General features: G+C 44.6%; 1 protein-coding gene across 6 annotated transcripts in view; it reads right to left on the reverse strand.

Annotated features, from left to right (window-relative positions):
* TMCO4 (transmembrane and coiled-coil domains 4) overlaps positions 1 to 23684 on the reverse strand; it is a 39155-nt gene that overhangs the window by 10005 nt on the left and 5466 nt on the right. For all 6 annotated transcript variants that reach the window (XM_069034692.1, XM_069034687.1, XM_069034688.1 and 3 more), the window contains exons 4-13: positions 20688 to 20715; positions 18696 to 18828; positions 14940 to 15037; positions 14277 to 14420; positions 13669 to 13788; positions 12173 to 12337; positions 11559 to 11695; positions 9980 to 10064; positions 6247 to 6364; positions 3275 to 3392 (exon numbers count right to left, since the gene is read on the reverse strand). In XM_069034692.1, the coding sequence (XP_068890793.1) occupies positions 3275 to 3392; positions 6247 to 6364; positions 9980 to 10064; positions 11559 to 11695; positions 12173 to 12337; positions 13669 to 13788; positions 14277 to 14420; positions 14940 to 15037; positions 18696 to 18828; positions 20688 to 20715 (1146 nt within the window). The remainder of the gene's footprint in view (positions 1 to 3274; positions 3393 to 6246; positions 6365 to 9979; positions 10065 to 11558; positions 11696 to 12172; positions 12338 to 13668; positions 13789 to 14276; positions 14421 to 14939; positions 15038 to 18695; positions 18829 to 20687; positions 20716 to 23684) is intronic.

A 23684-nucleotide genomic window follows, 5' to 3' on the forward strand; every position in this document is an offset into this window, starting at 1 on the left:
AAGAGAAACAGAGGAGTAATGACACACCAGAAACCTTTTTTTGCCTTTCCAACTCCCCAGGGCTCTTAATGAATCTGCATTTTGTAACCACAATTAATTCTTTGCTGCAAGTCTTGGGAATACAGTGGGAAAAAACACAATTTAATGTGTTTGGAGGAAAAAAGCCTGACTCACAGAAGTGCCAAGTCAGTTGGATTTCACAAAATTCAGACTTTCCATCTGCATATGGTATTGATGTACCTGGCTGCCTTGAATCTGTCTCCCCTCATAATGGGAATTTTGGTCCCTTTTTTGAGAGCTGTCAGGAGGGGGGATCCAGGTGGGGGTTGGTCTCTTCTCCCAGTGACAAGTGAGAGGACAAGAGGAAATAGCCTCAGTCTATGCCAGAGGACATGTAGATTGGATATTAGGGAAAATTTCTCCATGGAAAGGGCTGTTCAGCCCTGGCACAGGGCAAGGATGGAATTTCCATCCTTGGAGGGATTTAAAAGCTGTGTGGATGTGGCACTCGGGGGCATGGGTTAGTGGTGGCCTTGGCAGTGCTGGGGGAATGACTGGACTCAGTGGTCTCTTGAGAGCTTTCCCCCCTCACCAATTCCATGATTCTATGATCCATCCCTGCTCTCCACCAGACTTCCAGCCACGCATTCCCACTGCCTCTAAAGCTGCAAGTTCACCCCTGATTTCTGCTGCTGTGAAACTGCCCATTCCAGACTTGTTGCTGACTCCTGAGCCTCCCTGAAGGTGCTCCTTGAGCAGTTGTGCAATATTCAAATGTTAATTCAGACTGCACTGAACAAACTCCCCTGGGAACAAACAGCAATCAGGATAATCCCCTGCAGCTCCACGACTTCCTTGGTCTCTAACAGGTGCTGTCAAATAAATCCACTGAATAAATCAGCCCCATTGTAACCATGAGGAAGGATTTTATAACTGTGTTTGCTGAGTGGGAGGACATTTTTCTCTCTGCTTTTTTACTGACAGTCAGATAAAAACCACACTAATCAAGAGAGACATGAGATGGAGGCCTCGGAGGTGAATTCCTGTTTATACTGAGGGCTCCTAATCCCCCACTCATTTGAGGATTCTGGAGCTACCACAGAAGAGAGAACCAAACTGGATCCCGTTCAGTTTTCATTATGGATGGACTGGCAGATGCCAAAAATACTGATGCTGCCCTTGTAATATTTTCCTGCCGAGCACTTTTGCATAAGGTACCCTTTATTCTTCTATCACAGCTTGTCCTTCTCCTGGCAGGACACTAACAGGGACCTCCAACAAGGGCATGTGCAGGGATACAGCTGGTCTCCATAAACACCTGTATCTCTACATACCTCTAAATATCAATGTGTATTTTTCTGTTATGCTACTGCACTGTACTTGCAGCAAAATCCATCTTTGCTTTCTTGCCACTTTAAAAAATATTGCCCCTGGATATTTCCTTCGCCATTCTTGCTCCTTTTACTTCTAAGATGTTCCCCAGAATGCACTGTATTTCTTCCCATGGTCTGGAAAATGGATCAAGGCAATGACACCTACTTAATATACATTTTTCCTCCCCAAAGCTTTGCAGTGAGATGAAGGAAGTGTCAATTCCTTCTGAAGGAGAGCAGCACTGGGACTGACTGCCGGCACCAGGCAGCCGGGATGCAGACATACAGCTCTGGGAGATGAGCAGAGAGCAGCTCTGCAGACATTACTCATTCAGCTGAAATGGAAATCCTGCTCCTCTGAGGGGAATGGAGAAGCTGCTGTGATCCAGGCAGGATAAAGTGTGCAGGGCTCTGGGGGGTTTCATGCTTCAGGAAGCAGAGGGTCATTAAAAGGAGGGTCTCTGAAGAGAACCCAGAAAGACAGGGGTGACATGGACTGACTGACAGGAAATGTCACCCCAGTGCCACCACCTGGCATCTTGGGCCATTTTCATGCCAGAAACAGATGTCAGAGAGCAAATGAGTACTGGCAGCTCTGGGGACGGTGAGAAAATGGACGTGGGAGTGTGTGGAAATGCTGACAGCCCAGAGAGATGCAAAGATGCATGGACCATGTTTAAAAGCCTCCACTAAACCCCCTCCTCCCGGGAAGCCCCTGTTTTGTTCCTCCAAGTGTCTGTTCTCTCTGCTCAGCACCAAGCCCTGCGTGTGCTGCCAAGGGCTGTGCAGAGCTCAGTTATCATGAATGAAATGAGCTGAGAACAGTTGGGTATTTATAGGCTCAGCAAGCTGGTGTTCCAAAAAATCTGAAAGCTCTTCAAAGTGCCTTTAGCTGCAGAGCAACACACTGACAGTCCCTGCCAGCTTGTGGGGACATTTGGGAAGAAGAGTCACGGTAGGAACACCGACCATGGAAATATCCTGAGCTTTGTGCTGAGCATCTTCCAGTTTGCAGAGAGTAAACAATGAATTAAAACATTAAGATATGGAAAAAACATGATGGCACATCCAAGATTGCCCTGGATATAGATACACAAATAAGTTCTTCTTTTTCTTCTGTGGAAGAGACAGCAACCTGGTGATGAGTTTAAGATAATTGAGTTGAACATTGCTTAGATATATTGCCAGATGTTCCAACAGGGGCTTATCACTAATGACACCAGATAGCTTTGAGGAAGCTGAATGTTTCCCAGATATACCAGTGATACTCTCTCCCTGTTTCCTGGAGACACACACTCCAAAAAGGCAGCAAGACCTGGCAAACCAATTGCTGCTATCACAGAGCTTCTGTAATTCCAAACCAGTTCCGGCTCCTGCAGCCCCAGGGACCAAGGTACAAGGGCCAGGAGCCTGTCCCTGGATGATCCTGAGCAGTGTGGAAGGCTCCACCAAGATAAGATAGTGGCTTGCACCTGCCGTGCAGGCGCGTGTTTGAGATCCACGTTTTCCAGCTGCTGATCCCACCTCCCCTGGATCCACACTCAGAGGGGCTGGGACCAGGCTTTTTCCAACCCAGACCATTCCATGACTCTGTGACAGCAAGGCCCTTCTTGAGGAGTACAGCATTTTCTATCTCCAGTATGAGATATGTCGGAACCAAAACCCCCAAACACGTCCAACAGGAGAGGTAGATTCTCATTGTTTTGCTCAATGCTGAGTGCTAGCTGGGCCAACAAAATCCAGAGGGAAGTGTGGGTAAGAGTTCCCTCAAAGACAGGAAAGAGGGACGGTGTACCTGGAGGGGCTCTCTTCAGTCCCCAGCTTCCCCTGCACGGTGAGTGTGGGGTTACAGTGCTGCAGGCAAAGGATGATGGAGAAAAAATGAGAATATGAGAACTTACCACAGAGGAAAGGTCCATGTTCACCATCCTCCTGTCATCCAGGTCGACTGGCTGGAGGCCTGCAACGTTGAGCTGGACAGAGGAAGTTCTGTAAACAAAGCTCAGCAGCCAGTCCCCCCTAGAAGCAGAGAAGAGTGGGAATAAATCCTGTTGCCCAGCCAATGCAATGTGGAATCAAAGAATTCCATTCCAGAACAGTTTGGGTTAGAAGGGACCTTAAAGCTCATCCTGTTCCACCCACTACCATGGGCAGGGGCACCTTCTACTAGACCAGGCTGCACCAAGCCCCATCCAACCTGACCTGAACACTTCCAGTGCATTACTACTCAGACCATGAGGAGAGTGGAAGGGCTGGGAAGCACAGTGATGTCTGGAGCAAGACCTGCTGCAGGTCTGTGTGATGTAGGAATCACACCAGGAATCACTTGCTGGATTCAGGGCAGGTTCCTGGGACACAGGGGTGTAAGCCTGAACTGAATCCTGATCCATGGGTGTAGTCTCTTTACTTGCAGGGAGTTTAAAAATCGGACCCTTCTGTTTATTTCTATGTTTGCTTAGCGATTGCATATTGACGTATTTCATCTTTTCCATGTACTGATAGGTTCTCCAGCCCATAAAGCTGTAAAGGTGATGAGACCTACAACACTGATGTTGTGACATAAATATCGACTGTGAAGCTCCTGGGAGTGCTCCTGATTTATAGGTACTGTAGAAATACATGGCTTCAGTGACAGAACTAGGAAGAGTTTGCTCCCACTCTAAAGCAGTGCCATAAGTCACTGTGACAGTTTCAGGGTAGACCATGGCATGAGGAGAGAAGGAAACACAAAACTCTTCTGTGCTGAGCAACAGCATAAAATCTGGGCACTGAAATGCCACAGTGCTCTACAGAGCAGACTGAAGTGGGACATGAGTGGGATTTGTGCTCTGTGATGGCAGCAGGTGAAATGCTCCTGCACAGGTGCCCATTCCTGGCTACTCCCAAATAATCCACACTAGGAGCTGTAAGTAAAACCTTTACAACACATCCACGCTGCTCAGGCGTGGGTTCTTTCAAAAGCTGAGCCAGTCCAACTGATTTGGGTGAGGTTTCCCCCTGGGAATTTGTAACCCCGCTGTTAAGTGGGAGGGGACAGCTCCGACAGCTGACAGGGCTCTCACTCGCCCTGTCCCTTTATTCCAAAACCAAAGAAGAACAAGGACTGAAGCTCAACAGCTGGGCTCAAATCTGATCTTACAGGAATTCTATCCAGTGTAATTCATCCAACCTAAATAGAGTTACTCCTGAAGTGACAGAACGAGGCCACCCTTTGTACAAGCGAGAGATCAGAGAAATCAGAATCAGGTGAGGCCTTACTACACAATGTTTGTATAATCTTTCTCCCATACCTCAATCCTCACAGAAATTACCCATATCTCTCAATCCCCTCCTCTAGCTGCCCCTCATGTTACCTGAATAGCCCCTATTACATGTGACACACACATACTGTATTTTATTCCAACAGCCAGGCAGGCTTGGAAACTGTAACAAGATGTTTTGTGTGTGTGTGTTCTAGGAAATGGATACACTGAGCTTCTTACAGTGAAATTTAGTTTTGTAGAACAGGGAGGAACAATATTTTCTGGGTAAACTCAGTTATATGCAATGATTTCTATCATTTATGGCTTCTTGGAGGAAGTCAGAGCACTCCCAGGGAGGCAGCTTTTCCTCATGCCACATGAAGAACCACTGCAAGTGGTGTTTACATCCAGCATCCCTGAAAATCCTGGGATCTAAAGAGGACAAAAGCAACAATTTCCAGCCTAGCTGAGAGATGGGATTGATAATTTGTTGTTTTAACCTTGAATACTTTTAAATCATTGATTTAATTCTTCTTTCTGAGTTAGAACACTCTGCTAGAAGCACAGTAAGACAATACTTCCCCAACTTCAATGTACGTGTGTAGGCATCCATATGGATGTGTGCATGGAAAACGCCAGCAGCATTTTCAGCTGTCCTTGACCCGAGGGCTCACAGCTTTATAAACTGTCTTGACTTGCAGGTTCTTTGCTAATCTTCTTGCCTGGTTATTTCTCAATTTATTTCCCCATGCTCTTAGTCTTCCCTGCTTCATTCCTTGGTTTTAATTTCCCCTTATCTAATTGTGCTGGTAAGCAGTGTTCCTGCCACAATTATCTTCCAAGACATAGTCATTAGGTTTGAAGCTGTCACTTGAATACTTAATAGCTTTTCTGAGATTGCTTCAGCTGTTTCAGACCTCTGAACCTTCCTCTTCTCACCCAGCAGCTCCCACAACTCTGCACAACAGTTGTCTGCTTTTATTTCTAAAATGTTTTTAAATGTGGTTTTAAAAGGCTGGTATTTGTTTTGAAGACAATCTTTGTATTCTTTCACATCCTTACTAAATTTGCTACAGCTATTCCAGCTATTCTTCCCCTGTAAGTTACATATCTTGTTCATGTGGACTGTCTTGACCAGAAACCCAGTCCAGATATAAAAACCTTCAATTTGCTTGAGCTCCTTCCCTTCCATTGTGATTTTCACATTTTGTTCCCTATAAGCAGCCACAAGTGAACTGCATTTTAAAGCTTTTATAGATTCTAATTCCCATTCTTTAAGTCAGCAAACTTAACTGCTGTATTTATAGTCCTTCACATAAAGCTGAGATTTAAAGGGGCTTTAGAACATACCAGATTACACACACAAACACACTGACCCAGCTTTAGGATCCCTCTATGAACAGGACCTGCTTGAGCTTCCAGTGTCACAAAGAGCCAAGAGCTGGGTCAAACAGCCTTCAAGTGTCTCCTGAAGCTGTTATCTCCAGTGGATCTGAGGGAGAGGCCTGGAGGGATGAGGCTCTGGCACTGCTGAATCAACGTCCTCACCAGCACTCAGAAGGTGCTTGAAAGGGGTAAATACCCCAAACCATTCCCAGGCTAACGAGGCCGGGCCCTGAGCACACACTGACCTGCAGTAGCCGTTTATGATCCTGCCCGACACCACTCTGGTGAGAGCTTTCCAGTGCTTGGCTTCTCCTTCCACTGGAGCTCCCAGTAAGACGACGTCTTCAATGATCCCTTGTGAGTCTGTTCAGGTGAAAGCAGAACAGCTCAGATTTAGAAGATGGATCAGAAGATATTCTTACATGAAGTGTGTTCAGATGTGTGCTACAGAAAAACCATCATTTCAGTGGCTTCAATTTGAAAGACAGGAACACTGGAAAGGAGGATCACAAATACAACTTTGTATACATGTGAAGTGTCCACCAATCACCTGGAGTTAGTAAATGTGAAAAATCAAGATCCTCAGACAGTGCAAAGGACCAGGCTGATGGCAGGAGGGAGAAATGGCCTGGCCTCTGCCCAGGAAAACACTGTTCAAGCAGCAAACCTCTGGAAAAGCTTGGAAACCTCTGGAAAGGTTTCTGCAGGCTCACTGATGTGAGCACAGAGCTTTGAAACAGGTGAAAGGGTCTGAGATCCCACAGAGTGAGCAAATGTTGTGATATGTGAAGCATGAGGAACCCTTCCCACAGCTGATTCTATGAAAAACATGACCTGAACATGCAAGAGAAAATCCCAAATTGTTAATATTGATTTGGAAGTAGCAACAACAGAGGCACTTGCCAATGCACAGTGAAGATCTATCAGACTGGTTTGATTTCCTTCTGCTGTAACCTGAATGCCCAGGGCCTGATTTGCTGAACAGCAATGTTGACTTTCAAGCATAATAAATCTTCCTCACTTATCAGAGAGCTGCAGCTGGGCAATTTCAGGAGAAATAATGACGGAATGAGAAATATTGGGCAGCTCTGCTACTTTCCTAAACTGCTGAACAATATATCAGTATCTTCCATAAATCTTTGTAAAGAGAGTTAAATGGAAGACTCATGAGCGTAACATTCCAAATCCATGCCCTGCACCTGTGGGAGACCAGGCTCCACAGACCTGAGCTAAACCCAACATTTGAGGGAGAGGTGCTGCCTGGGTAGACTTTTCAAATGTAAATCACTTAGCTTCCTTTCCCTGAGAGCAGTAAAAGATTGGAGCTGTCTGCAGTGCCTGGATCCTTCTCCATGGTGAAAATCCCGGTGCCTGACAAATCCAAATGAGCTCTCCTGGAATTATTTCTTATTGCAGAGCAAATTTTTCACCAATCAAAGAGAGCAAAGAGCAATTCAATTTTGTGAGTCTAATCTGTGAGCAATAAAGCCCTGTTCCCTTAATCATGGGCAATCAAAAGGAAACCCAGAGCCTTACTAACGGGAAAGCTCGTTCCAACCAAGGTTCTAAATTCCACGGCCATGGTGTAAGCCAACTGAATAAACAAACAGCTAATTCATCAGGATCCTGAATTTTTAGGCAAGGTGTTGGAAGCTTTTGTTTCTCCAGTCCTTTGTCCAGATTATTGCTTGCTCAGAACAACAAAAAAAAAATGTTTAGCCTTGGCTGCAAAATGCTCATTTTTTTTGAATGTTGACAGGATAGAAACCTGGGAACAGATCACTGGAGAGATCTGCAGAGCAGCTGAGGCTCGAGATAAATGAAATGTATTTCACAGTTTGTAAATCTTTTAGATTATGAAGAACAATAAAGTCTGCAAAAGCAGTGGAAAAAAATTAATTCATTAACCATTTAACCTCAGAGAGTGGCTAATGAATAAGGAGTTTTATAAAGGAAAGTTCCCAATCGAGTCCAGGCAGGTGGGAACAGAGTGAAAATGCCAGGCCAAAATCAAAACCTGATTAAGATGATTTCTCCAGAAAAGGTGTGGAAGAAAGAAGCTGTTCCAGAGACCATAACCAATCCTGGGAGCTGGGCCTTGCTGTGCCCTTGGGATGCAACTCACTGGGAAAGGGAAAGTACCTCAGCACATTAGTCCTGACTGGACAGAGAACAGGGCTGGAACTCAGCTCTGGCTGTGTACAGATGTTCCAGGGCAGAGCTGGCAGCAGCACTCCCAACACCTGAGCACAGCAGGGATCCCAGCCCAGTGGGGTACTGGTCACAGGAGCTGTGATCAGTACCAAACACCCAGTGTGTGACACCTCACTCCTGTCACACACAGCTGGGTTTCAAGGTTCAGGCTCTGGTGGTAACAGCCATTCTCAATTTGCATTCGTTTTCTAAATTGCTAATTATTTATTAAAATGCATGGGAATCACGATGAAGAAATCAGAGCAATGATCTTCCCACGCAGTAACATGTCTCTGATGGCTCATTTACTCCAGCTTCTGCCATAATGTCATTTTCTGGAAACCTGCTGAGCTCTGGCTCCCAATGTCATCCGTGATGAAATATCCAAAGGTTATTCCATTGCTTTGCAGAGAAGCATTTGAGCAGAGTCTGAGTCCCTGTCGTGGTGTTTCACTGGCCAATCCATCATCTGCTATTTGTCTTCAGAAATGCCACTGCCATCTGGGTACAGAGCCCTGCATGACAGGGCCGTGTGATCCTTTCGTGTGAGACATCCAAGTCCAAACCCAAATCAGTCTCAGCTGTCCCAGGTCCCAGCTCCATTCCTTCTGTGGCTTGCTCTGGAATGTGCCTGTGAAGAACGCCTTGGCAATCTGTGCTAAACATGCTGCTTTTCATCTCACAAACAGCTCAGCTTTCAGAACTCAATTAAGGAACTGAAAAATCAGTGTATGGTGGGAGCTGCTCTGACACATCACCATGATACTTGGATTCCTTTGGAGTGGCAGCCAACCTTCCAGACCCCTAAGGATTTCCTTCCTAAGCTATGGGCTCGTGTTATTCCAGAGTCTGCAGGCTGAAATAAAAGCCTGGAAATACCTCAGCCCTTGGCATCCTCAGGACACAAAAAGTGTAGATCTAGGGCCAGATTAGGATCTGGGTGCTGGCACCAGTGTAACTCCGTTAGGCTCATTCTGGATTTGATTAGATTTATTTTGAGAACAGAATTCCTGTATTTGAGGACTTCCATTTTAAACTGAAGTGAACTTCTGGCACACAGCTGTCAGTGCTGACCTTCTCCATCCTCACTTGACCCACCTACTGTTGCACCTACTTGGACTTTACTGGACATTTCCCTTTATAAAATTCCCTATTTATGATTTATTGTGAAGCTAAATGGTTAATGAGTTAAATTGCTACGTGGGGGGAAGGCAGGCTGCACACACTCACTGCTGACTCAACTCCAAGATACAATTTCCATCAACTGATCATAATGATTTTACTCTTCTTTTTTTCCTAAATTAAAAATAGAATCTATTAATAAACAGAACCACAATGGGTAATAAATTGACAGATGGTTTTATACTTGACTTTAGGGGAAAATTACCATGAAAATAGCAGATGACAGTGGCATTTCAGCGACTTAAATGGAAGGCAGGACTCAGGGAATCAGATACGAGAGCTGCAGAGAGCTCCCAAGAAAGGCAAATCCCTCTGCTGGGATCAGGCAGTGTGTGGGCAGCTCCAGACTGATCACAGATGTCACCTTGTTGTTTACAGACCAAAGTGACCCACTGGAACCCCTCAAGTGAAGACAGAGGATTTCATCTGCTGGACTGAGGGAAATGACAGCAGAATTTGGCTCCAAAGGCATTTAAACCTCTTTTTTTGTTTGTTTTTGTCCTATCCTAAAAGAGCCAAGCTGTGTTCTTCCTCTTGGAAGAAAAAATTCTCCATCAGGAGTAAGGAAAATAAAAGAAAAAAAGGTTAGAAGGTGAATTTTACCTTTTTCTTGAGCCATTTCCTGCAGGCAGAAGTAAATGACTCTGGCACCCAGGCTGAAGCCAATCAGTGTGACAGGTCTCTGGCCCTGAGAAAGAAGGAAAGGAAAAAAATGCCATCAAATGGTGTTTTCTCTGGAAAGAGAGACTGGGGTTGGGATCCCCAAGAGCCTGAGACACAGAGCACCTGCTTGTGCATCACCTTTGAAATACTGGAGTGATTTGGTTGGTTTCAAAGGGATCAGGTCTCCTCAGAGTTATGCCCAGTTCAATATGGAGAATTCTACATATCCGAGTATTTTGTATGTTTTGATCTTCAGAAAATCAACTGAAAAAAATCTCATGACCAGCAGTTACAACAAAGCAGATGTTTCAAACAGAACCAAAACAGATGCTGTCACTGGTTTGAAATTTCCAAATGAAAACCTTCTTCAAGGAACAAAATTTTCCTAGAAATGTTTCAATAAACAGAAGAAGAAGCTGTAACACAAAAATACTGACCACGTCCCAGTTTCAGGCTGAGTGACAGCAGCACCATGCGATGGTTATAAAAAATGATGGGGCTTTTAAGCTCTAAGCTTTTATTTTGAATAGCCTAATAAGATTTTCTGTAAGATCAAAGGGAACCTAATCCTAACATCAATGAAAACTGGTCTTTGTAATATGCAGGGAGCAGGTGTGTGATGGACACCCCAGACATCACGTTAACTAGTTTTAGACTCTCCAGCACACTGGAATGTGTGTTTTCACAACAAATGCTTAACAGGCAGGAACAAATGCCACCGAGCAAAACAAAGGGCTTATATGAAATAAAGTTTATTGAGTTTTCTAGCACTGGATTCTCATGAGAAATCAAGTTTGTTCCTCCTCTGCTGTTCCACCTTGCTGGGACACACAGCTCTGGGGCCACGGCTCCCCTCGGGCTCCTCTATAATCAACAGTGACTGGTGTGAGACAAACATGTGGCCAGCAAAAACCAGTGCTGGGCCAGCAAATGATGGCAGGCTCTTGAGGGGCAGAAATGTCTTTTTTCAAGCTTTTTCAGAGAGACTTCTGTCACTTCTGTCAGACACCAGCCCATTCCCCTTCTCTGCAGGCAAAGCCATGGCTCACTGGGCGTTGGCTGCCACCCACTTTTCTCTCACGTTGTTTTGCTGGTGCCTCTTAATGATCAATAAATATTTTTAAAACTCTGTATTCTCCTTTCCTTTTCACCCCACCCCACTTCCTGCTCTCTGACTTCCACTAGGTGAGTGGGCCTGGCTGTGGCATGGTTAAGCCACTGATCATTTATGTTCTGGATCTCTTCTTCCTCATTTAGAAAAGCTTTAGGTTAAATGGAACAAATCTCAGCAGGATTTCTCTGAGTGGATTTCAAGTGGATTTCTCTGATCCACTTGGGATTTCCTCCTTTTCCCCAGTGAGCCAGATATCTGCTGGTCACCTTCATGCAGCACTGAGTTTTTGTTTTATTAATTTTTGTCTCCCATGAAAGATGCCATGTAACCAGCATGACTATCAACCTCCACCCCCCGGGCCAAATCCCTCCCAGCCATAATTCCTGGATCATTCTGGCCGGTCACCTGCTGTCGGCTGAGCAGGATGTGTGCAAGGTGTTTGCCCACTTCAGCAGAGCGATGCAGACACACTCCCCAGGGGTTGTCAATGACACTGGCAACAGTCAGGAGCGATGCTGGCCAAGTCAAGGCTGTCACGATCCCTGCATCACACAGAGGTTTCTTAGAAAACACCAAAATCAAGAGAGTTCACTGAAGTTAAAAGCTAAGCCTAGGAGCTTTTGTCATTTCCAGCTCTTCTTTCCCAATAGCTGTGCTGAGAAATGCTTTGCTGGACTAAAGATAAGAAAGAATCTGATGTTCTGGCATGGGGGGGTGAGTGTAACCTGTGTGTTTCTGTACAGCAGTAAATGGTGTGATAACATGGAGAAATGAACAGTCACACATGAAGGAAGGTGTTTCCAGCTGTAACTTTAACAGAATGATGCAATGACACAGCAGCTCAGCAGTCCAGGAAAGCACAGCTAAATTACAGGTGTGGTAGAGGTCACTTCTCAGGTCACTTCTGCTGGGCAGTGCCAGCACTGCCTCCTCCAAACATTCCTTCTTTAGGAAAGATCCTCTAACAGTGAAACTGCCCAAGAGCCACTCATCAGATGTGATAAAATTTAGTTTCTTACCTGACAAGACAGTGAATTTTAGGGCTTCTTGAGCCATCATGTTCACAAAACCATTCAGCAGGGAATCCAAGGCATTGCCAAGCTCCATCAAGTACTTGGATTCCCAGGCCAGGCAGTACTGCTCACTTGAGTGCAACATGCTGCTCCACGGGGCTGTGAAGCTCCCTGGGAAAGGTGCAAAGATGGAATTCATGTCTGGAGAACACAATGGCTGATTCCTGGCAAGAGGAGCCCAAGAGAGGATCGGAATAGAACCTGCAGGACACTGGAATATTCTGGCAATGCTATTAATGACAGATCAGCACTGAAGGGCAGAGCAGAATTGTCATCTTAATTTATTAAAAGCCTTCCCACACTGTTCCTTCCCCAAACAATGCAGGCAGGTTGAGGCAGCTGCTGATCAAAGTGACACAAGATTCCCACAGTGGACTGTCATCATAGTTGGGGACACATGGATTGGCAGCTACTGGCAACTCCAAAATCACAAAGTGGCAAATTCCATAAAATTCCTGTCCTCAGTTCCTCTGTCTGAAGGAGTGTGTACACACACAGACACTGCTGTAAGGAGGAAAATGGATGACAACCCTAGTTTTGCTCTTTAAAACACCCTCGCAGATTGCTAGTTATGGAAGAAGAATGTGTGTCATCTGTTAACTCCCTTTTAAGGGCAAACAGACACAAAAAGGTTCCTGGAGGGACACACTTGCCTCTCTAACCGTGCCTGGGAGCCCTCCAGCCCTGAGGATTTGGACCTCTGGCAAGCAGATGAAGAGAGAAGCCAAAGCCCAGCACTGCAAAGTGAAAGGAACTTCCCTGTGACAGCAAACTGCAGCCTGGCAAGCGACAGGGTGAGACATCCTTCTGTGTTAATGATATCCAGAGTTAATTATGGTGCTTCTCAATGAACTGGCAGCTGTTCAGTCAGGTTGCTGAGCACATCAGCAGACAGGTGACATATTTTATATGACAAGCTACACTGGAAAATAAAGCACTACAGACCTTTCAAGGTTTCCCCTGTAAGTCACCTCCAGAGTGCTGTGCTTAACAGGATTGACTTGACAGAACTTTCTTGCCAATAAACCTCATTAGCTGGCAGATACAGAGAGAGCAAAACCACACTGTTTTCTGTTAATTCCTGGAGGATAAACATAAGGTCTCGGAGACATTTTGTACTAGTGCTGGCAATCATCTCCCAAACCTTTTCTGGCAAAACCTTCCAACAGTTCCTAACAGAAACAATCCTGCTGCGGCTGCTCCCAATCCTGCTATCACTACCAACTTAATGCCCTCTTCTTTGCCTCTGTTTGCCTGGGATTGCAGATTGGGCTGCAAAGGCTTATGGTGACAACTGACATGGTTTAGTCACCATGCCATGGAAATGTGGGGCAGACATGCTGCTTTGTGAGCACAAACACAGCCTGAAGCGGGACACAGCCTGAAGTGGGACACGGCCATGGCTCTTTGAGGTCCTCTCTGTTTTCTCATCATGTTCTTACCATATTTGCCAGTGCACAGCCATCCAGTGATTGCTATGGTGATGTGGAGCTGCTTCCCTTCAGTAAGTGGGAGGAATTCAAACTCTTCTATGGCTCCCACACGTTTCTTCATCTTGTATCCTACACACAGCCAGGAAGAAACACACGGCTCAGAGATGGCACAGAAAGGACACACTCTGCTAACAGAGTTCATTAAGGAATTAATTGGGTAACCTGGAGAGGGTTTTTTTTCTTCTCAAAACCCTCAGTCAGTCCATGCATTACTTACAGCTTGGTAAGGAGCCAACATGATGCTTCTGAATTTGTTTGATCTGAGGGAATCTAGCCGAGGGGGATTTTTGCTGTAACAGCTGCTTTTCTCCATGGCAGCATCTTTCTAACCCAAAGCAGCAAGTTTGCAAGTCCTTCATTAACCACACACCAAATATTCCTTCCCTATTTGGTCACCAGGGGCTACAGAGTACCTTAATCAGCAGTGACATAAAAATCTCACAGATTACACCTCCAATTGCTTCCCTTGCCCTGCAGAGAGCTCAGTGGGGTGACTAACTGTGCTTTTGCAGACATGATCCTGTGCCTCGGTGCCTGAGAATGGTGTGGTCACTCACCAGTAAGACCAGCTCCTGCTGCTCCAAAAAGGGATGCCATGACAGCAATCCCAGCAGTTGATCCTAAAGCAGCTGCTCCAGCACTCCCGATGATCGTGGCAGCTCCCGCAGCAACCAGAGGGGCAGCCAGGCCTCCTGTCAGACCTGAAGATGCAACAAGAGATATCACCAAACTATTACCCCTTAGGAACCCCAGGCAGGCATTTCCCTGTGCTGGGAGAGTGCTGATACTCCTGCTGAAGAGCTTTTTGCATGTCCAATAAAGGGGCTTCCTGAGACCCTCCCCAGGCCCTGAATCTCTGCCCAAATCGTTTGCCTGACTTCAGTAAAAATGAAGAATCATTTCAAAGTCAAAGGAACATTGTGTGGTGATCTGGGGTGAGCTGTGCTCTATTTTCTCAGGAAACACGGATCTAATCTCACACTTTTGATTTCAGAGTTGAAGATCTGATCCTCTTGTAACACAAAAGCAAAGAAGGAGAAAACATTTTTAAGGCTGACAACCTCAGTTTAATGCTTCCCCAGCTAGTGAAGCTACACTGGAATAACTTTTCCAGCTAATTCTTTCATGTTTATTTTTATGGGGCTGAAAATACTTTTCTTGGAGTCAGACCCCTCTCTGTCCCTGGTGCTGTGTCCCCAAAATGCCAAGGGCAGCCTCACCAATCACTGTTCCACCCCCAACAGTTGCCAGACCGATCAGCAGGTATCTCTTCAGCTTTTTCCTTCTTTCCTTCTTTTTTCTTGAGACTTCCGCAGTTCTGTGGGGGGATTAGAAGTACGAAAACTAAGGGAAAAGCCTGGTGGATAACATTGCTGCATCAGAATCTGCTTTTATTCTCCTTGGTGTAATTTCCCTCCCAGGAACAGTAAAAAGGAACATGCAGGTGTGGACTGTGACAGCACACTGAGATTTATGAGCATGGATTTAGAGATTTAAATTGAATGGATTAAATGGACCACAGATTTAAATTGAAACGATTTAATTGCTGACAAAAGCCAACAGATATTACTTACTCAGAAAACCCTTCCTAATAGGGCTGAAGCTTGTAAAAAAAAAAAAAAAAAGAAACAAAAAGTCAAAAGCATTTCATTAACTATATGCTGCCTAAGTGTCTTAAAAAACCACAAGAAAGCTAAGGAGAAACAGGGAAAAATGTTTGAAATAAAAGGGACTAGGGGTAATTTGTGCTAACAAACAGAGATGCAATTAAACTATTTTCCAACATCAGTGTTTACTTCGAGCTGCTTTCTAATTGCACATCACAATATAATAATATAATAGGAATTAAACACAATCATCAGTTCATTTGTCTGTGTGCATTTAAGCTGTATTTTAACAAGCTTATCAGAAAGAGGTAAACAAACATAAAAGGAACAAATACCACTTATTAGCCACTACTTTTGACTTCTCTTGAGTGTCTTTGCTTTTTCTCTTACAAGAAGTGCTTCAATTTCAGAGGAAAGTAGGAGAAACAGAGGATACTGGAGTAAGTTGTTTCCAAATGAAGGTTCCATCTGGCCTGTTTACACAGTTAATCCAGGCCTTGAAACGTGACAATTTATCTTGCTTCCAAACTTGGATATTTTCCCTGTTAATCCTAGCCTAATTTTGGATTTTCATTATCCATATAATTGCCTAATCCTTCCTGGAACCCCCTAAGCACACTGTAATTTTGATTAAGACAATTTTACACGAGTCCCAAACAATATGCAGCTTTGTGAGGCGCAGCAGGAGGAGAATGGAGCTCAGTGGGTGAAATCCCTGAGTCACTGCACTCACTGGCAGAACTCCCACAGACCTGCACGTCACAGAGATTCTGTCTCCACAGAGACCCTCCAAGAAACCATTGTTCATTACCTTACACAGCTGCAAATGTGGTGTCTGCAGAGAACACCACCTCTCCAGTTTCTGCACAACCACAGTCACTTTCTACAGCCCCACGGACAAAGTGGTGTTTGGCTATCAGAGAATCATGGAATCATCGATGTTGGAAAAGATCTCCAGGACCATCGAGTCCAACCTGTGCCCAATCCCTACTTTGTAACCCAGCCCAGAACACTGAGTGCTATGTCCAGTTGTTCTTTGAGCACCTCCAGGGATGGGCACTCCACTAACTCCCTGGGCAGCCCCTTCCAATGCCTGACGGCCCTTTCCATGAAGAAACTCCTCCTGACTTAACCTGAAGCTCTCCTGGCACAGCTTGAGGCCGTTTCCTCTCATCCTTTCAAAATGCTCTACTTTGTGCCTTAGTCACCAATCTGAATGCTTGGCTTCAGATAAAATTGCTCCTGGAGCTCTTTACAAAAGTGCTGCAGCCGGGCTGTTCATACCTAAGCTGGCAATACCCAGCAATTTCTGTTCTACATGAAGTTCATCAGCTTTTACAGTCACTGCACTGTGTCTGAGAATAATGACAAGAGAGCTGGAACTTGTGTAACCTGGAGTCTGTTGGAATAATGAGCAGCTTGAGTTATGTGGGGAGAAAGAGAGTGGCAGCTAAATCCTGCCTGCCAATGCAGTAAATAAAAGGAGGAGTTTTGCCTGTCACTGCTTCCCTTCTGGAGCTGCCAGCAGCTGCTTCCTAATGGCTCCTCCATTATCATTATCACTGGATTACCAGACTGCTTTTATCCACTGTGGTAATTAACTGCTGCCTCTGGTATTTCTCTACCCTCACTGTATGAGCAGCTTCTTGCCTGAACCACAAATTATGTTCAGAGCGATTGTTATGGGGAACTTCAGGTCATTTTCCAATAAGGAAAAGTGGCAGGAGCGCACATTAGCAAGCAAATGTTGTGATGTTTTCCAGTTTCTTACAGAACTGTGTACAGAAGAAAGATTCACACACCTGCAGGTCAGAACAGGTTTGGTACAAGTAACATGGATCTAAGTGGTTGGAGCGTAATTCTATAGAGGATTGTACATTTAAACTTGCAGGTTCTGGGCCTCAATCCAACACATCCACAGCAGCAAAGGCAGGAGCAAAACCTCCTTTTAACAAATATCAGTAAAAACACCTGTACAGGAGCTGCCACAGTTGTTTCTGTTCCAAAACCTCTTGCTGGTCAAAGCTGGAAGCATCCCAAGCACATGCTGGTGTTCCCAGCCCCAAAATCTGTGAGGTCAAGGTGGTGATGGGTTTATATTTTGCTTCCTTTCCCCATCAACTCCTGACTTCAAACCAAAGACGGGGTCATGGATTCCCCACAAATCTCAGCCTTGTTTTAGCACAGCAACAACAATGTGTTCACACTGCGGTCTTGGGCTCCTCTCTCCATAAGGATTTTTCTTTTTCCTTTTATCTAATAGACATTTATTCCCATGGCTGCAATTTGGGCAAAGGACAAGGCAGGAATCCCTGGCTCCTTCCACAGCAGACACACAGGAACCCCACTGGCTTGGCAGCAGGGATTGAAAGCTGTGCTGTTCTTTTGCTGTTATCAGACATAGCTTAAAGGCCCAGCACTGAGTTTGTTTCCACAAACCACAGCAAAACAATCCCCATCAATACCAACCCTTGCTCCTGCACACCAAACATTTGGCAATCCACGATCTTTGAGATAGATATTCTGACTTTTCCTTTTTACAGTGGGCTATAAAGTTAAGCATTATTTGAATACTGTAATTAGCTGTAACTAGAATATACCCATCACATGCTAGACCCCATGGTAATAATATCTGAGCTGAACCATGGCATGGGTGTTGATTAAAGCCTTTATTAGCATTCAGGGTAATCTCATAACTCATTTGCTGAGTTGACAGATGAAAATATTTCCCTTGAAAGTCCACTACAGTAAATATCACTAAACCATCACACAATTCCTGTGCCTGATGAGAAGAATATGAAGATACTACATTTCTTACAGATTCCAAGGATTAATCCTGTATTAATAACATAGAATTAGGAGCCAGGTCTGTACATATCTGAAGATTTAGCCTGTTGCCCTCAGAAATCTCCCTTCAATAGGAGTTATCCAGCTGTCTCTTAAAGATGGACAGATCCATAGACAACAAACAGTTGAGGATCTAACCCTGATTATCTGCAGGAACTTCATTCTGCAAGAGGCAGTTCTATCTGAAGGAGACTGGGCCAAGAGACAACAAGATCTTTGTGCTGTATTTATTCAAAATCTACAATCTCTGAGAGGCAACTGCGAAGAGGAATGGAGGCAGCTCAGTGCAGAACAGCCTTTACCAGTGTGCAAGGCCAGGTCTCAGCTCTGATTTTAAGAATGCTGAGCTTTTCTGCTTGTCAGTGCTGTCAGGGCTCTGCAACCCTAATCAAGCCATAAATGACTACAGTAAGAGCCATGTGGGGAATAATCAGAGACTGGACTTAGGCACAAGTAATTACTGCTAAGCTTTTGAGCACTGGCAGTGTTTTTTGATCCCATAGTCAACCCAAATGTTCTTACTCTGACTCTTCCTCTTTTTGTTCCTTCAGGCTCTCAAGCAGAGATTCCTCCAGAACTTCCAGATCTTCCAAGGGGATTCTCAGCAGCTGGCTGACATGACAGATCAACACCCTGGCTCGAGCATCATAGTATCCTTGAAAGAGAGAAAAGCCCAGGAAATCAGTCTAATCAGTCTGATCACACAATTTAGTTATGGGGCAGAGCACTCGAGGAACATGTCACAGAGCAGCTCCTTCTCCCAGGCCCTCTTTTTCTTCCAGGAACATGAGAAGAGACTGATAAATGGAAAATCCTTCTTCCCTGAGAATAGAGCCACCTCACCAGGTAATGCCTCTGTGGCAGGAAAAGGATCTCAGATACTTTGGTCTCCATCCTCTGTGATAGAGGCCTGCTGGCAACTTTTCAACAGAGAAATGCTGCAGCAGGACCACTGCTAACTGGAAATATCAAACATGTCTATGTGGGTGGGCACAGCCCACCTCGACTGCACCAGTGCAGGAGGTGGCATTTTGTAAAAATGCAGCTCCATGCAAAACCCTTACCTTCAACTTATCTTGGTGGCAACAAGAGGCACTCGGGAGTGTAAAGCTACACACCAGCTCCCCCAGCAGCACCACAGACTAATGTTTGCTTTTATACTCCCTGCTGGAGATGCAAGAGTGGACAGTGCACTCAGACAACACCAGACAGCAGAATTGACTACTCCTGGGCTTATAAGCAGGTGTTCTTGAAGAAAAGACATCTTAAATGTAATAGATTTTAAATTATTTGTGCCAACTCTTGCTTTTTAATGTGTTTCTCTCATCAGCTTCCTGATGTTTGGCTTTTATAAATGGTTCTTGGTGCACTCTGGGATGAAAACCCAATTGCTTTTCTCAGGGTGGGTGAAGATACCAGCAAGACCCAGATACAAAGAATGTTTGTGATACCTGCTGCACGTAGATCAAATATGGCATTGGGCAATCTATTAAGTTTGTTTATTTATTACCATAATTACCAAGATACCAAACTAATTCCGTGCCTTTGATGACACTGTTCATCAGGGTTATGCTTAGTTGAGAAATGAGGACAGGATTTATCTGCCCTCCTTCCCGAAATGTGGCACGTCCTGCAAGTCCAGGCAGGTGCGTAACGAGCCCCCTTCTTGTTTCCTGTCTGCTGACACTCTGCTGGGCTCTTTCCTCACCAGCCTGGCGGGAAGGCAGCAAGGCTTGGAAAGATATTTCTTCTGAATTCCAGCTTTACAAAATAAGAGGTTTTGCAATAACTGACTTGTCAATTTTCCATTAAAAATAAAGCAAGAACAAAACTTGTTTTGTTCTGCAGTGCAACAGGCTAATCAGCAAGCAGTGAGTTCTTTCCTGGGAGAACATGTTAAAACACAGAGATTCAAAAAATGCAAGTAGTGATAGAATCCAGGCTTCTTTTAGAAGTGGACATTCTGTTCAGTAGACAGTCTTTATTTCATTAATTTTATCAGATTAATCCATGTAATGGATTGCAAACCAGAGAATTGTTTTATGTGTAATATAATAGATGAGAAAAATCACATTTATTTATAATGGGCTTCACAGGACACTCTGGAATTATACCCTGAATATTTTTTTCTTTTTTTTTTTAGGCAACCAGCAGAAATTTTTTTAGGCTGAGATTTTCCTAACAGCTTTACTTCCTTCCTAAAGGAAGAGGTCACCTGCTTCCCTGGAAACATTGGAGAAAAAACACCCCACTCCACCACCATTTACACCTGCTTGCCAATGCATGGTGTGTGAAGGTACGGGGTGAAGAGCTGTTCAATTTTCAGTGGGTATTATTAACCATTCCTAATATAAGAGTTGTTTTTCTTGAAGGGGATGCAGGGAAGGAGTGTGCTGCTTTTGCCAGAGAGGAAGCTGCGATGAAACAGGATAGTACCTTTTTGAGCACTTTAAAGTATCAGATGTAAACTCAACTACATTATTTTTACAAAGAACAAATGCTAAGTAAACTTACCATCTCGAAGAGAGAAGGATAAGAGATCCTAAGGGAAAAAAAAAAAAAAAAAGAATATTCAATTTAAAACTGATGATGTAGGTCTAGAGGGATCAAAATGGAGGCATAAAAACCCATCAGACTGATTTAATTACTGCAGCAGCTCAGTTCATAAGTGGGAAGCAGAAAGCCACAATTCAGTGAGGCAGCACAGAGCAAAACCAGTCTGAAATTCTCCAGAGGCCAGTCCAAAGGGCTGGACAGAAGTAGGCAATGCTTGGTATATGCTGAGGCATCCCACTTTTTTTGTTATTTTGTTTGTCCTGATCTTACACCAGACTTCAAAGTTTGGAGGAACAGGGTTCTAATCCTCCCACTCCAATGCCTTGTGCTCCCCACAGTCATACCTACTCACATATGCAACATCACTAACAGGTTTAAATGTTCCTCTAATGACCCCTATTTTCCTTGGCATTCTGGGAATTCACAGCTCTAGGCAGTAAGGCTGAACTGGCATGAAGTTCTTTTGGATTAAGCGAGTTAGAAAACTCAGAATTTATGGCCATCTGTCAAGATTGAGGGACTTGACTTCTGTGTTGGCTCTTTACCATAAAAACAACGGAAAAACAAATCAATTAAATAGATGGTTTCTATGGCTAAATCCATGAAAAAGAGGCCAGTGTTTTTACAACTGTGTGCTCCTCTTTTATTGCCACTGGACAAATTCTAAGCTCTTTATGCGACTACATTAAGCACCAGCTCAGTTGAGCTGCTTCGCTCTCCTACACGCAAATACAGCACAGCTGAATTTTACAGGGAATCCTTTCAGCCCTCTGGGAACACAAAAAATGCAGCCAAAGATGTAGGAGGCTGCCAAAGAGTTTATGATTATTAGTCCTGTAAGCTCCCAAGCACAATTTGCATCATAAAAACGTCTCTAATCTGAGCGTTCTACACATGAGAAGTGCAGAATGGAGAACAAACCATCCTGAACCACCAGAAGAGGGACAAACTGCAGACTGTTCCCCAGGCTGACTGGTGGGATGTGGGAATTGGAGATGCCAGTCCAGAGGGAGGAATGTAACTGGTTCCCCAAAGCCTGACCACTGGGAGTGCCCAGGGATCAGCTCCGTGGGCACCATCACCGCCTCTCTGGGTCCAGTTCTGGGGGAAGGGTTGGCACAGAGGAGTCAAAGCCCAGCAGACGGTGCAGGGCTGGGAGCCTTGAGCAAAAAGCTGACCAAGCAAAGGGCCTCCAGTCTAGAATAAGGTGAAGCTTGTGACCTTGTTGCCACAATTTTCCCTGGACTGACGTAAGCAGCCTCTGGAACAGGGTGATGGTTTGTAGCCAATAAACTGAGTGAGGCTCAGGGAGACGGGGGTGTGACTCAGGTCCCGTCCCATCTGCCCAATATCACCTGTGGCACCTTGTATCAAACCACCCCAAATAAATCCGGCCTAAGTAAGTACACACGTGCATTTCAAAAGTCACAGATGCACATAGGTAAGCAGGTGATAAACTGGAACAACTGTTTTAATGGCATCTGTGCCAGTTAGCACTCCCAAATTCTCCAGTTTAGGCTGTGCACATACTGCACATGCAGGCAGCTGGAATTCAACCAGCAGTGACTAGATTAGTTCACAACTGGTTTGTTTTTCTCCCTAAGCAGCAGTTGTTATACTGCAGCCTTATTGAAGTCGGTGTTTTGAATCTCCCTGAAAACTCTATGACAAAACAACCATCCATATGATTGAGAAGCCCTACAAAGGAAGGGAATCTTTTCCAAACTTTTTCTGAGTTGATGCAAGTTCAAAACCCATTTCCCTAACAACAGATAGCCCCAAATCCACATTGCAGTGAATGTGTGTAGGAAACCACCGGAAAATGAGCATTCTAAGTATGCTGAGAGCAAAAAACATATTCATAATAAACATTTTCTGTGTTTTATCACCTATCACCACTTCTATACCTCTTTTATTGCATTGCCTTCCCATACCACACCCACAGCCTGCTATGACTACTGTCTTTAAAGGATTCAGTTACCACCATCTGCCTGTGTTAGTCATCTGCAATGAACACAAAGCTAACAATCCATAATCCTCACATGCTCATTGAATTAATGGTGAGCTCACATCTAATCTCCTGACTTCATGGAGCATGCCTTCAGCTCCTTTGAGATGAAGGGCCTTCAAAAATGCAGCATTAGTGCCAGCAAGGCCCTGCCACAGAACACGGCAAGCAATTAAAGCAGATACTTAATAAACAGTAAATATTGCGTCAGCTGCAGCTGAATACAAAGGAGCACAAGCACCACAAAGCAAAAGATCAATAAATCATAAAGCTTTGCCCTGTAGCTTGTTTATTTTCAGGTAAGAAGGAAAAGCTGATCTCAGCTTATCACCCATGTTTCCCCAACACCAGTGTTTTTTTCAAGACACACCTCTGCTGCCTTGCTCTACTAAAGTCTTTCATTCTGTCCTTCCTCAGACAAAATCAATCACCTTGCCCATGCAGATGACTGTGCAAGGGATTGATGTGGTAGCATTAGACTGATAGTTATTCCTCATCTTTGCTTTCAACTGATCAAAGTTGTCTATGGTTTCTGTATTCCACCCAAATCCAGGGCATATCCTCAGTTTCCTGGGTCAGAGCAAAATCCTGCGTGCTCCCGCTGATCCAGAGCCACTTTTGTAAAAGCACATGGAGCCCTTATGCAGCGTAAGCTCGGAGCAAGCAGAAGCTAAATTTCACCCTTAATAAACTCAGCAGCAATGCAGGAAAACCTGCCTCAATGTAGAGAATCCACCCTGAGGCAGAGAGACTGAGGGCAACAATGCAGGAAGCACATCAAGGCAGAAAGAATGAGTGTGGATGTATTGAATTTGAGGAAACAGCATCCAAAGAGCCATTTTTAGTTTAGAAGATCTTCTCTAAATTATTAATTAAGCTTAAGATCTCTGTTGCTGTCCTTGTATTGTTGTAGGACCTTGGGCATTGGAACATTCAGAGGTTTGGAG

Source organism: Aphelocoma coerulescens, chromosome 21 (genome assembly GCF_041296385.1).
Source record: "Aphelocoma coerulescens isolate FSJ_1873_10779 chromosome 21, UR_Acoe_1.0, whole genome shotgun sequence".
NCBI lineage: Eukaryota > Metazoa > Chordata > Aves > Passeriformes > Corvidae > Aphelocoma > Aphelocoma coerulescens.